General features: G+C 38.1%; 1 protein-coding gene and 1 long non-coding RNA gene across 29 annotated transcripts in view; one reads left to right on the top strand and one right to left on the bottom strand.

Moving 5' to 3' along the window:
• Nucleotides 1-13,294, top strand: part of DST (dystonin) — a 503,266-nt gene that overhangs the window by 344,506 nt on the left and 145,466 nt on the right. For 26 of the 28 annotated variants that reach the window (XM_045057678.1, XM_019830761.3, XM_019830760.3 and 23 more), the window contains 4 exons: nt 374-457; nt 1,198-1,305; nt 1,833-1,931; nt 11,991-12,119. In XM_045057678.1, the coding sequence (XP_044913613.1) occupies nt 374-457; nt 1,198-1,305; nt 1,833-1,931; nt 11,991-12,119 (420 nt within the window). Of the gene's footprint in view, nt 1-373; nt 458-1,197; nt 1,306-1,832; nt 1,932-5,421; nt 8,140-9,039; nt 11,881-11,990; nt 12,120-13,294 lie in introns of those variants that run through there. The other 2 variants (XM_019830769.2, XM_045057681.1) reach the window with 2 other exon arrangements.
• Nucleotides 12,526-13,294, bottom strand: part of LOC109499715 — a 32,845-nt gene continuing 32,076 nt past the window's right edge. The window contains exon 2 of the long non-coding RNA XR_002157172.3: nt 12,526-12,802. This is a non-coding gene — a long non-coding RNA (uncharacterized LOC109499715). The remainder of the gene's footprint in view (nt 12,803-13,294) is intronic.

The following is a 13,294-nucleotide window of genomic DNA, read 5'->3' as shown; positions in this document are numbered from 1 at the left end:
CTAGTGTCTGTAGAAAATTAAACAGCCACATTTGACAGAGAATTGAATTCTTTGAGATTTCTGTTCCATCTTGAGGGGACAATAGTATCCAGTTCCACTTTGATCAGGAATGGGGGGGGGGCAAGGACTTCAAGTCCACTTTTGGATAATTCCTGGGGAGTTTAGTAATTTTTGCTTTGGAAGCCCCCTGAGGCTGGGTCACTTATGTGGCTTAATCTAGAAGTTTGTAATTTGCCTCACTACATACTAAGTACAAAGGACTAAAGAGCTTTATTATTAAAGGGTATGGTTATTTCTTAGTTCCTGAGCATTTTAGTAGTTAAATAGCATAGAGTTCCTTGTTCTCTTTCTTCTAAACTCTATGTGTTTATAGATGCTGGTGTCCGAAATAGAAATGAAACAGAGCAAAATGGATGAGTGTCAAAAATATGCAGAACAGTACTCAACTACAGTGAAGGTAAGAAGATTCAGTTACTTGCATCAAGTTCAATGTTCAGGTATGTGATTCAACAAAATACTGAAGAAAAAAAAAGCCTCTGCAAATAATTCCACTGTGTTAAAAAGTAAAAACAGAGAATCTTCATTTGAACCCTGTGACACTTACCTAATAATTCTTTGTGACATGTGAGGCACACGTCAGCCTCGGGTTCATTCATTTTCTCCCAATCACACACGACACCCCAGAATAAATGCATAGCTCTGAAATTTTTTTTTTTTTTTATCATTTTGTGCATGTTTGTGTATGTTCTGTCTCTCTCTTTCTCTCTGTCTGTCTCTCTTCTTTACTATTGCTAGAATATTCCCTGGAAGAGCTTGACTTTCTTAGGAGACAGTTCCCATGCGTTTGAAGCTGTTGACAATGCCTGGGCTTTAGCCATCAGACCTACTCTTCCATTGCCCAGCCAGAGGAAAGGGAGGCTGAATATAACTAGCATATTGGTAACTAAATGTTCCCATGAACTTCTAAAGAGACCTAGGAAACTTTTCTGATCACCCTAAATATTTCTTATTTTTATTACCGCCTTGGAAACATTCCAGGATTAGATAGATTCCTAAAAGTGTAGTTTTGCAGTAATTTTGTAATGTTGCTCAGTGAAACTAGGTTCTATTTCTCTGTATCAAGTCATCGAGTCACTGTAGAATGAAGTGTCAATGCTTTGCTTTAAATAATTTAGTCTTATTGACTCCATTATACAGGACTATGAATTACAAACAATGACCTACCGGGCCATGGTAGATTCACAACAAAAATCTCCAGTGAAACGCCGAAGAATGCAGAGCTCAGCAGATCTTATTATCCAAGAGGTAGTAAAAGCATGAAAGAAGGGAGGGGACATAAAAGAGAGAAACACTACTGAAAGAATTATAATTATCTATTTGTATTGTAGTAGAATATATATAATAGGAAATGTACCATTTTAACCATTTTTAACTGTGCAGTTCAGTGGCACTCAGTATATTCACACTGTTTTGCAAACATGACCACTGCCCATTTCCAGAACTTTTTTCCTTGTCCCAAAAAAGAAACTCTCTACCTAAAACAATACATTTTATTAAGGGTTCTAGAAAATCCTTCGAAAAGCTTTATTCCAAGATTAAGTATTAATTACAGAGAATTATAAATGTACTTCATCATTACATTTAGAGAATTGTCATGTAGTATGGTTTGCACAGCAGTAAGAAGCTCATTCCTGCCTACTTACCACTATTGGGCAGTTGTGTATTTTACTGTCACAAAGCCTAGTTAATGTTATAACTATTAATCAACATTCATTAAACTCACTTAGAGCCACTGGAGATTGTGTTTTTATTATTTATTTCATTATTTGCAGTTCATGGACCTAAGGACCCGATATACTGCTCTGGTCACCCTCATGACACAATATATTAAATTTGCTGGTGATTCATTAAAGAGGCTGGAAGAGGAGGAGGTAACCATTAACTATGAACAGCTGACTAAAAGGAACTATAATATTTTTGGGAAAACAAAAAAAAAAACTGTACATGGTTGAGAAGTAATTATTTAATTAGAAAATCACAATGAGAAAGAGTAGAAGCCTAAGATTTTTTTGGTTTGTTTCTAAGATTCTCTCAAATAGGGAAGACATTGTTGATCTTCACTCTAAGATGCTAATATTATTAGAGTAATGGCTCTATTTAAATTATGGAATGTTGGTAGTTTGGCAGAATTTTTTAATTTTTTTCTCACATTTGAGAAGTATACTTCTTTGAAGTATAGTTACTACTGTTAAAATGTCTACAGAAATACTACTTAAACACATTTCTCTTAAGCATTTTAAAGTGATTTACATCTTTAAGGATTTAAAACATAAAATCAATTAATTTAGAAGAAACAGGTTTTTGCACAAAATGATACTACTTTTTAAGAATTGTGGAGGTTTTTATTTTGATTTTTCCTAAAGATCTATGGTGAATGGTAAAAAGACTAAGTACCATTCTAATTTGGAGGATTTCTGTGTTTTTATTCTACATTCACAAAATATATCCAGAAGTAGAGCAAGCAGTTGATGAAAATACATTGTCATAAAAGGCTGTTGTATCTAATTTTGAAGGGATAATGCTATGCTTTATTATCTTAATATGTTTTCTATGCCTAACCTCAGAACAGACAAAAATAGTAGACAGAATGCTAAAGTAAATAAATTGTGAGGCATTAGCTGTTTTAAATTAGGCTGTTGATAATTCTGAAGATGATTATACTTAATGTTAACACTTCTTATAATGAAAGAATGTAAATGGTAGTGAATGTCTAATAGATGTTAGTTTATTTTCTACTATTTTAGTCTGTTCAGAGTTAACAGTTTTCTGCAACTAATTCACTAACGTAGCTAATTGCAAGTCTTTATAACTAGATTTCTTTGCACTTAGAAAGGAGAACCAGAATATTTGTGACCAAATAATCAGTATACATCTCTCATCAGTGAAAGAACATCTATAATTTTTTTTTTACCTTTTTAGATTTTGAGAGATATGATTCCACTTAAAATGATATGTAGATCTTTTAGATTGCATATTTAGTAGTTAAATATAAGTCCTTTTCCTTTCTTAATAGTGTATATGTGATGTGCACATACATGAGCCACTTTGCTTAGTTTATCTGATGAGGTATAATACTAGAAGTTGATAGAACAAAAAAATATTTCAGAAAGCCTGAGATAATATACAAATTAGGCTTGTCATCTTTTGAAATGTAAAAGATTCGTATTGGATTGAAAGTCAAAACAATAGAATTTATGGAGGACCATGCAGGGACTGTAACTCAAAATAGATAGAACACTTTCCTGATTAAAAATTCACCAATAAAGGATCATATTAATGCGGTGTCTTATAAAAGATACGTAGTTCGGTTTTCAGACCCAGGAAGCAGTCTGCAAAGACCTACATTGGATGTCTTGGTCTGATAGCAGAATTTTTTAAATAATAAACATAAAATCAAAGAGGGATACAAGTTAATTTCAAAAGATGAAACCCAATTAAAGAAATGTTAGTGGAGTATAATGGGTATTAGATGGATAAAGAGATTTTCTAATCTGTGTTGAGAGAAAAACATATCAAGCATTAATTGATGGGATTAAAGGACAGCATGTCCTTTCTGACTTTTCATTTTTCTAACCTCAGAACATGACAGAAGAAAAAAACAGCTCAAAACCTCTTAGCAACAGCTAAGTTTTAAAAGATTTTGATAAGGAATTGAGATGAAAAAAAAAAAAAAACAAAACAGAAATCACCTCAAAAAAAAATACTGAAAATTTGATGTTTAATCAGGTAGCATGATTCAGTGTCACCAGTTGATCTGGATAACAAAATAAAATAGAGCACTAATTTTTGCAGGTTGTGATGAGATTTGTTTTTATATTCATATTCTTATTAGGAGAAACCATATTTAGGTTAGCAGGAAATAACTGATATTCTTGTCAAAATTATCGGGAATCAAAAATTAGAAAAAGTGGTATAAGATGTGTGGTCTATGATGTAAATTCAATTCTTAAAATTCACCAAAGCCTCTCAAAGAAAAAAAAAATCTGCTACCTAGAATAATTTCACTACTCCTGTTTAAATTGTTTCTAATTGGAAAAAAAAAAAAAAAAGAGGTTAGAGTGGGAGAGAGCCAAAGCATAAGGGACTGTTAAAAACTGAGAACAAACTGAGGGTTGATGGGGGGTGGGAGGGAGGAGAGGGTGGGTGATGGGTATTGAGGAGGGCACCTTTTGGGATGAGCACTGGGTGTTGTATGGAAACCAATTTGTCAATAAATTTCATATATATAAAAAAAATAAAATAAAATAAATTGTTTCTAATTATGATAATTTTGAGTTAGTGATATGAAACTAATAGTCTTATGGTATTAATAAAGAGAAATTAAATTGGAATTATATACTAGCCCTGATCATGTAGTCCTGTAGTCAATGCAGAATGTATTCCTCTTAGCTGAGACTGATTCTTCTATCATTTGAAAAATAATTTTTTTTTATTCTATACATTAGAGCTGACTCCCTAATTATATTTTTAAAAGCATTTGTATTTAACAAATATCTTTATATTTATGGAGTATCTAAAGGTACTTGTCAAGGTGGATTCATATGAGACATGTCATTAACAACAACAACAAAATCTGTGAGTATATGAAGCACATCTTTTCTAAAGGGACTATAGCTGCCTTTGCATTAGCAACTCTGATTATTATAATTGTCATAATATGGCAAGTATAAACAAATAAGGAATTTGGCTTGAGAAATTACAAGTTTTTATATAATTTTCCTCCTTCCCCATGTTAGGTATTATTTCTTGTTTTGACTCTTTAAAGTAGTACCAAAACTCCATATTTCGTTTCTTTAACCATAAAACAGAGAGATGTAAATATCATTTTAAATTTCCATTGGGTGACATATGGAAAACTAAATTTTTAATTGTCATTCGGTTCCTTTATGTTCTTAGCTTGTAGGACTAAGTTGTGAGTGAAAGCTGAAAGGGCGCCATTGTGAGTCTTACTTCCCACTTTGTCACTCACCTGTTGTGAGGGTTTTCAAAAGTATTTGACCTCCCTGCACCTCAGTGTCCTCATCTGTAAAAGGTTGGGGTCATGCTGTATGTTTTGTGAGGTCCCTCCTTTCTTGCTGTAAAATCTTGAGCCTAGCTAATTTTTAAAATGAAATTGTTCTTGAGAGACAAGAAAAGATTCTTTGGGTTAGCAAACCTGACATGAAGGATTTTTTTTTTTTCGCTTTTCCCATTGCCAGCTTTCTGAAGCTTCCTCTCTGGAAGGTGGTGGTGGTGGTGGTGGTGGTGCTTGTTCTGCGATTTGTTTCCCTTGTTTTTATAAGTACTTTTATGAGCATCGCTTCAGGTTTTTGTGGATAAATTTGAATAGAACACTTTGACACTTTTAAACATCTCTTGTAGATTAAAAAGTGTAAGGAGACTTCTGAACATGGGGCATATTCAGATCTGCTTCAGCGTCAAAAGGCAACAATGATTGAGAATAGCAAACTTACGGGAAAGATAAGTGAATTGGAGAGAATGGTAGCTGAACTAAAGAAGCAGAAGTCTCGAGCAGAGGAAGAACTTCCAAAGGTCAAGGAGGCTGCAGAAAATGAATTGAGAAAGCAGCAGAGAAACGTAGAAGACATTGCTCTGCAGAAAATCAGGGCCGAGAGTGAGGCCAAGCAGTACCGCAGGGAGCTGGAGACCATTGTGAGGGAGAAGGAGGCTGCAGAACGGGAGCTGGAGCGGGTGCGAAGGCTCACCCTGGAGGCCGAGGCCAAGAGGGCAGCAGTGGAAGAAAACCTCCTGAACTTCCGGAACCAGTTAGAGGAGAACACCTTCACCAGGAGGACCCTGGAAGATCATCTTAAAAGAAAAGATTCGAGTCTCAATGACCTGGAACAACAAAAAAATAAATTGATGGAAGAATTAAGAAGAAAGAGAGACAACGAGGAGGAACTCTTGAAGCTGATAAAGCAGATGGAAAAAGACCTAACATTTCAAAAACAGATAGCAGAGGAACAGTTGAAAGAAAAGCAGAAAATTGAACGGGAAGCGAGAAGAAGAATAACTGAAATGCAGTATTCGTGTAGAGAAAACACGTCGCCTGCCTGTGCAGTCGCCCAGGCTACGTCATACAGGGGAACAGCAGACAAACAGAAAACAGAAGAACTCAAACAGCAGGTAGATGAGCTAACTGTCGCCAATAGAAAGGCCGAAAAAGACATGAGAGAGCTGAAGTACGAACTCAGTGCCCTTCAACTTGAAAAAACTTCATCTGAGGAAAAGGCTCGTTTGCTAAAAGAAAAACTGGATGAAACAAATAATACGCTGAAGTGCCTGAAGTTAGAGTTGGAAAGGAAGGATCAGGTGGAGGAAGGGTATTCTCAACAGCTCAGAGAACTTAGTAGGCAGTTGAACCAAACCACAGACAAAGCTGAAGAAGTTTTGCAGGAAGCTAATGATCTTAAGAAAATAAAGCACAATTATGAACTGGAATTAGAATGTCTTCAACAGGAAAAAGGGAAGCTGCAAAGAGAAGTAGACAGGATCACTAGGACCCGTGCTGTAACGGAGAGAGATATTCAGCATTTAAATTCACAAGTGAATTTTCTTCAGGCTGAGAAGGAATCCTCTAATGAAAGAGTACGATTCTGCCAGAGAAAGTCGGATCATCTAAAAGAACAGTTTGAGAAAAGCCACGCACAGTTGCTCCAAAACATTAAAGCTGAAAAAGAAAATAATGATAAGATCCAGAAGCTTAATGAAGAATTGAAGAAAAGTAATGAGTGTGCAGAAACGCTAAAACAAAAGGTCGATCAGCTCACGAGGCAGAATAATGAAACCAAGTTAATGATGCAGAGAATTCAGGCTGAATCGGCGAACGTGGTTTTAGAGAAACAGGCTATCCAGCAAAGATGTGAGGCCCTGAAAATTCAGGCAGATGGTTTTAGAGATCAGCTACGCAACACAAACGAACACTTGCATAAGCAGACAAAAACAGAACAGGATTTCCATAGAAAAATTAAATGCCTCGAAGAAGACCTGGCCAAAAGTCAAAACTTAGTCAGTGAATTTAAGCAAAAGTGTGACCAGCAGAACATTATCATCCAGAATACTGAGAAGGAGGTTAGAAACCTGAGTGCAGAGCTGACCGCTTCCAAAGAGGAGAAGCGACGAGGGGAGCAGAAGGTACAGCTGCAGCAGGCTCAGGTGCAGGAGTTAAATAACAGGTTGAAACAGGTACAAGACGAGCTGCACTTAAAGACCATAGAGGAGCAGATGACCCACAGAAAGATGCTTCTGTTTCAGGAGGAATCTGACAAGTTCAAACGCTCAGCAGAGGAGTTTCGGAAAAAGATGGAAAAGTTAATGGACTCCAAAGTTATCACTGAAAAGGATATCTCAGGCATCCAGCTTGACTTTGTGTCTCTCCAGCAAGAAAACTGCAGGGCTCAAGAGAACGCCAAGCTGTGTGAGACAAATATTAGAGAACTTGAAAGACAGCTTCAGCAGTATCGTGAGCAAATGCAACAAGGGCAGAATGTGGAAGCAAATCATTACCAAAAGTGCCGGAAACTTGAAGATGAGCTGGTAGCCCAGAAACGTGAAGTTGAACGCCTGAAGCAAAAGATGGATCAACAGATAAAGGAACACGAACATCAGTTAGTTTTGCTCCAGTGTGAAATCCAAAAAAAGAACCCAGCCAAAGACTGTACCTTCAAACCGGATTTTGAGATGGCAGTAAAGGAGTGTCAGCACACCGGAGAACTGTCCTGTAGGAACACGGGGCAGCTTCGCCCAGCGACCAGATCTCCATTGCTGAGAAGGACGCGAGAGTCACAGCAATCAGAGGAAAAATGGCAACATCGGGTTGTTGACCAGATACCAAAGGAAGTCCAATTCTGGCCATCAGGGGCACCGCTTGAGAAAGAGAAAAGCCAGCAGTGTTACTCTGAGTATTTTTCGCAGACAAGCACTGAATTACAGATAACTTTCGATGAGGCAAACCCTATTACAAAACTGTCAGAAATCGAGAAGATAAGAGATGAAGCTCTGTACAATTCCAGGCCACCGGTTAGGTATCAGGATGACAAATGTGCAATGGACCTGGCGAAGCTTTTGGCCCCCTTAGAGGTATACTCTGGATTCTGAGACCTTATCAGCTACCTCATGTCAAGTTTCCTCTTGTGTTTTCTTTCTCTACTACACTAAATTTTTTAATAACATTGAGCAAGATTGGCCCTTTGTAGTTCTGGCAGAAACTAATGCTATCATTTTCTGGTGATTGACTTGAATCTTTACTACAGATTATCATTCTTTAGTTTTTAAATGTTTGAGATCAAATACACAGATGTAATAGTTGTACTGTGACATCTATGGTATTATATTCCGATGGACATTTTTTTCTTGAATGTTTATTTTGAGAAAGAGAACAAGTGCACACATGTGTGAGCAGGGGAGGGGCAGAGAGAGAGGGGGAGAGAGAGAATTTCAATCAGGCTTCATGCTATCAGCACAGAGTCGGCCCCAGGGCTCAGCCTCTGGAACCATGGGGTCATGACCTGAGCTGAAACCAAGAGTCGGACGACTGAGCCACCCAGGCAACCCTGAAGAATGTTTTTTTTGTTTGTTTTAAAAGCTAGGAAAACCAAGAAGTTCACTTTAATTTCTAACAGTTTCTGGGGACACATTTCATCTTTTTTAAACATTTCATTTTTTTAAGATTTTATTTTTCAGTAATCTCTATACCCAGTGTGGGGCTCGAACTTAAAACCCCAAGATCAAGAGTCACACACTCTACTGACTGAGCCAGCCAGGTGTCCCTAAACATACCATTTTAACACCTTTATTGTCATCCAGGTAAACCTCACACTCTCAAAATAATATTACTTGTCCCTGAACCCTCTTTGTTTTGAAAATTTTCTTCTCTTTACTTATTTTTGTTATTGTAGGAAGTATATTTGGATTAAGGATGGGTAAAGTGACGTCACGTTCTTTAGATGGCCTTTAACGTCTCATGAATTCCTGTTACAGATAGCTAAGAGCAAGCAGTATGATATGCACACAGAAGTCACCACATTAAAACAAGAAAAGAACCCAGGTCCCAGTGCTGAAGAATGGACGCTGGAAGGGTGCAGAGCATCCGGTGGACTCCAGAGAGAGTTTATTAAGAAAGGCTCAGAACGAGAGACCTTCCAGAATTTGGATGGCGATCATGTGTGTTCAGTTAGGGACGATGAATTTAAATTCCAAGGTCTCCGGCACACTGTGACCGCCAGGCAGTTGGTTGAAGCTAAGCTTCTGGACATGAAAACAGTAGAGCAGCTGCGACTTGGTCTCAAGACCGTTGGCGAAGTTCAGAAAACTCTTAGCAAGTTTTTGACGAGAGCCACCTCAATTGCAGGGCTTTATCTAGAATCCACAAAAGAAAAGATTTCATTTACCTCGGCAGCCAAGAACATCATAATAGACAAAATGATGGCTTTAGCATTTTTAGAAGCTCAAGCCGCAACAGGCTTTATCATCAATCCCATTTCAGGTCAGACCTACTCTGTTGAAGATGCGATCCTTGAAGGAGTTATTGACCCCGAATTCAAAATTAGACTCCTTGAGGCAGAGAAGGCAGCCCTGGGGTATTCATATTCTTCTAAGACATTGTCAGTGTTCCAAGCTATGGAAAATAGAATGCTTGACAGACAAAAAGGTAAACATATGTTGGAGGCCCAGATTGCCAGTGGGGGCGTCATTGACCCTGTGAGAGGCATCCGCGTTCCTCCCGAAGTTGCTGTGCAGCAAGGCTTGTTAAATAATGCCATCCTCCAATTTTTACACGAGCCATCCAGCAACACGAGAGTTTTTCCTAATCCCAATAACAAGCAAGCTCTCTATTACTCAGAACTACTGCGGATGTGTGTGTTTGATGTAGATTGCCAGTGCTTTTTGTTTCCCTTCGGGGAGAGGAGCATTTCCAATCTCAATGTAGGGAAGACCCATAGGATTTCTGTAGTAGATATTAAAACAGGAGCAGAACTGACTGCATATGAGGCTTTCCAGAGAAACCTAATTGACAAAAGTACCTATCTTGAGCTTTCAGGGCAACAGTATCAGTGGAAGGAAGCCACGTTTTTTGAATCTTATGGGCATCCTTCTCATATGCTGACCGATACTAAAACAGGATTACAGTTCAATATCAATGAAGCTATCGAGCAGGGAACAGTTGACAAAGCCTTGGTCAAAAAGTACCAGGAAGGGCTCATCACACTTACAGAACTTGCCGACTCCCTGCTGAGCCGGCTGGTTCCCAAGAAGGATTTGCACAGTCCTATTGCGGGGTACTGGCTGACCACTACTGGGGAAAGGATCTCTGTCCTAAAGGCCTCCCGCAGAAATTTGGTCGACCGGATTACTGCCCTCAGATGCCTTGAAGCCCAAGTCAGCACAGGGGGCATAATTGATCCTCTCACCGGCAAAAAGTACCGAGTGGCAGAAGCTTTGCACAGAGGCCTTGTTGATGAGGGGTTTGCCCAGCAGCTGCGACAGTGTGACTTAGTAATCACGGGGATCGGCCATCCCGTCACTAACAAAGTGATGTCAGTGGCGGAGGCTGTGAATGCAAATATCATCAGTAAGGAAATGGGAATGAGATGTTTGGAATTCCAGTACTTGACCGGGGGGTTGATAGAGCCCCAGGTTCATTCCCGGCTGTCACTAGAAGAGGCTCTGCAAGTGGGTATTATAGATGTTTTCATTGCTACGAAACTCAAAGATCAAAAGTCCCATGTCAGAAATATAATATGCCCTCAAACAAAAAGAAAGTTGACATACAAAGAAGCTTTAGAAAAAGCTGATTTTGATTTCCACACAGGACTTAAACTCTTAGAAGTATCTGAACCTTTAATGACGGGAATTTCTAGCCTTTACTATTCTTCGTAATAGCACGTGTTTAAGTAACTGTGCATGGGGGTGATGCTGTCTACTTCATATCTGTCCAGAGCATGACGACATGAGTTAAATAGACAGTCTAGCAACTATGTCACATACTCAAAAGGGCTGTTTATTTCTTGAGGGCTGGAAATGGCTGACTGTTCAGAAGAGAGAATAATTTTTAAATTGAGAGTCGCAAAACATTTACTCTTTTTCAAAATGGTTTCCTTTGGCTTTTAGGTTAGTCTTGTCTACCGCCCCCCCCCCCCGCAAAAGGTATTTTATCTAGAATATGGGGTAAACTTGATGAACTCCAGCAAGTTCATAGCATCCTTTCTTCAGAATTCCTCGTCACTGAATAGATCCAGCCTGAGGTTAGGGCTCCCATTTGTTAAGTGATCCATTACACTCATTGAAAGAGCACCTCAAAAAGCACCATAGAATCAAAGAGAAAGATGTAAATTTGTTCCCACATCCCTGAAGCTATTGTGTTTCAGATGGCCTTGAAAAGTGAAAAAGTTTTTTTTTCTGTACATTGTAACTTTCTTTACATATTAAATGTTTACCACAATCTCCCATTTCCAGGTGGACTCTGTAATTAAAAGTAACATTGTGTGTTGGAAAAGGGGGAAAGATTTTTCTTCATTCTGTGCATTTTTCATATGTATGTACACATTCACGCCTCTTTCAGCTTTCACTTGTTTGATACTTTTCTGTGAAGAAAATTGTGATTGTAATGCGAATGCAAAGGCAGCAGCAATTCAAAGATCTTCTAGTGCTTCATGAATAAAATTGAGTTTATTTGTCATATTGGTAGACCAGCTGGGAGTTTAGACTGATGATTATAGAATGTCACAGCTTCCTTTGCCACCATAAACATTTTGGAAGTACATCTGCTATGTGGTGTGATAAACATGGTTAAGGAAATGAATAAAATACTCAGTAACCTGGTGTGATGAAAAAATATTTCTACATTCTTGTTTTCTGTGGAGAGGTCAGTTTCATAGCTCAATCATTTACTGGAATATATATATATTTTTTTTACCACTCACACTTGTCAGAAGTCACTGGAAGAAGAAAAGAAAGAACATGTTGAAAAAGCCAAAGAATTACAGAAATGGGTATCAAATATCACCAAGACATTGAGAGATGACGAGAAGGCTGGAAAATCTCCCTTCTCTAAGCAAAAGGTATTCACTGAGGTTCTGGTTTAATCATAATAATGGTAGAATTTACTGAGTTGAAGCAGTCAAACTAAAAAAAAACCACTTTAGTTCTTTACCTTAATTTTCCCCAATTTTATAGGCAATTACAATGATGGCCAGAGAGGTTAAACTTGCCCAAGGAATTACAGTATGCAGCAGAAGAGGTGTCTCTGATTCCAAAGCCTGAACTACATCTATTAGTCTTACTATTAGTGCTTCTTCTAATGGTTAGATCTGCTTCTTGATTATAGTGAAGAGAGTGGCTAAGGAGCAGAGTCATCCTATTTTGTGCCCAGATTAAATCCATGCACTCCTTATCATAAAGATATGGTCTCGTTCTCACAAAGGTAAACAAAAAGGTTCAGGAACAACGAATACAAACTAGGATATCAACATTTTTGAGGATTTAATTTAGCTGTGCTTTGTATTTTACAAAGAAGTGTTCTCTATAGTCAGTCACTGGAAATTCTAGATTATTTCCCGCACCTAAATGAATTCTTTTGTGCTGTGGGCTGTATTCTCCAGCTGCTCAGCATTAGTTGGATAGCTGCAGCTTGTGAGATGTTAGTGCTCCGTGATGGCCGTTGGAAGGTGCTACTTGAATCTCTCAGGGCATCCATAGCTAAGGTCCAGTGTTGATGATGCTGGCCTTGACACCGGAATTGAGGCTGTATTTAAAAAAAATAATAAGTTTCCACTAAGTTAAGCAGCATTTTTCTCAACTTGCCCTCCTGCCGCTGCCTGACCCTAGGAAATGATGGGGCTCTCATTAGCTTCCTCTTCTAGCTTTGCATCAGTGTTCAGTTGTCATCAGTTGAAACAGACATTATTGACATAATTAAATAGAAAACTTCAGTGTCTTGTCTAATTTTGCCTGTGATATGAGGGCAGATGTAACTTATCTGGGGTTCCCCTTAGAGAAGTATATAGACCCAAGTATATACTTGGATTTGTATTCAACTGAAATAAAGCCGTATTAGCTCATAGTCTTACATACTGTATTTCATATTAGTGTGGAAGAAATCAGAAGTTGGCAAGCAATTACATTTTGTATCTGAAACCCCAAACTGTCAAAGCAACTTTATACAAATATTTAGCTTAAACTATCTTCTCCTTTTCCCCCCTATCAGAGAAAGAACTAAAATATGAACATAAACCTT

Source organism: Felis catus, chromosome B2 (genome assembly GCF_018350175.1).
Source record: "Felis catus isolate Fca126 chromosome B2, F.catus_Fca126_mat1.0, whole genome shotgun sequence".
In the NCBI taxonomy this organism is placed as follows: Eukaryota; Metazoa; Chordata; class Mammalia; order Carnivora; family Felidae; genus Felis; species Felis catus.
This window is presented reverse-complemented; position numbering and strand designations above follow the sequence as displayed.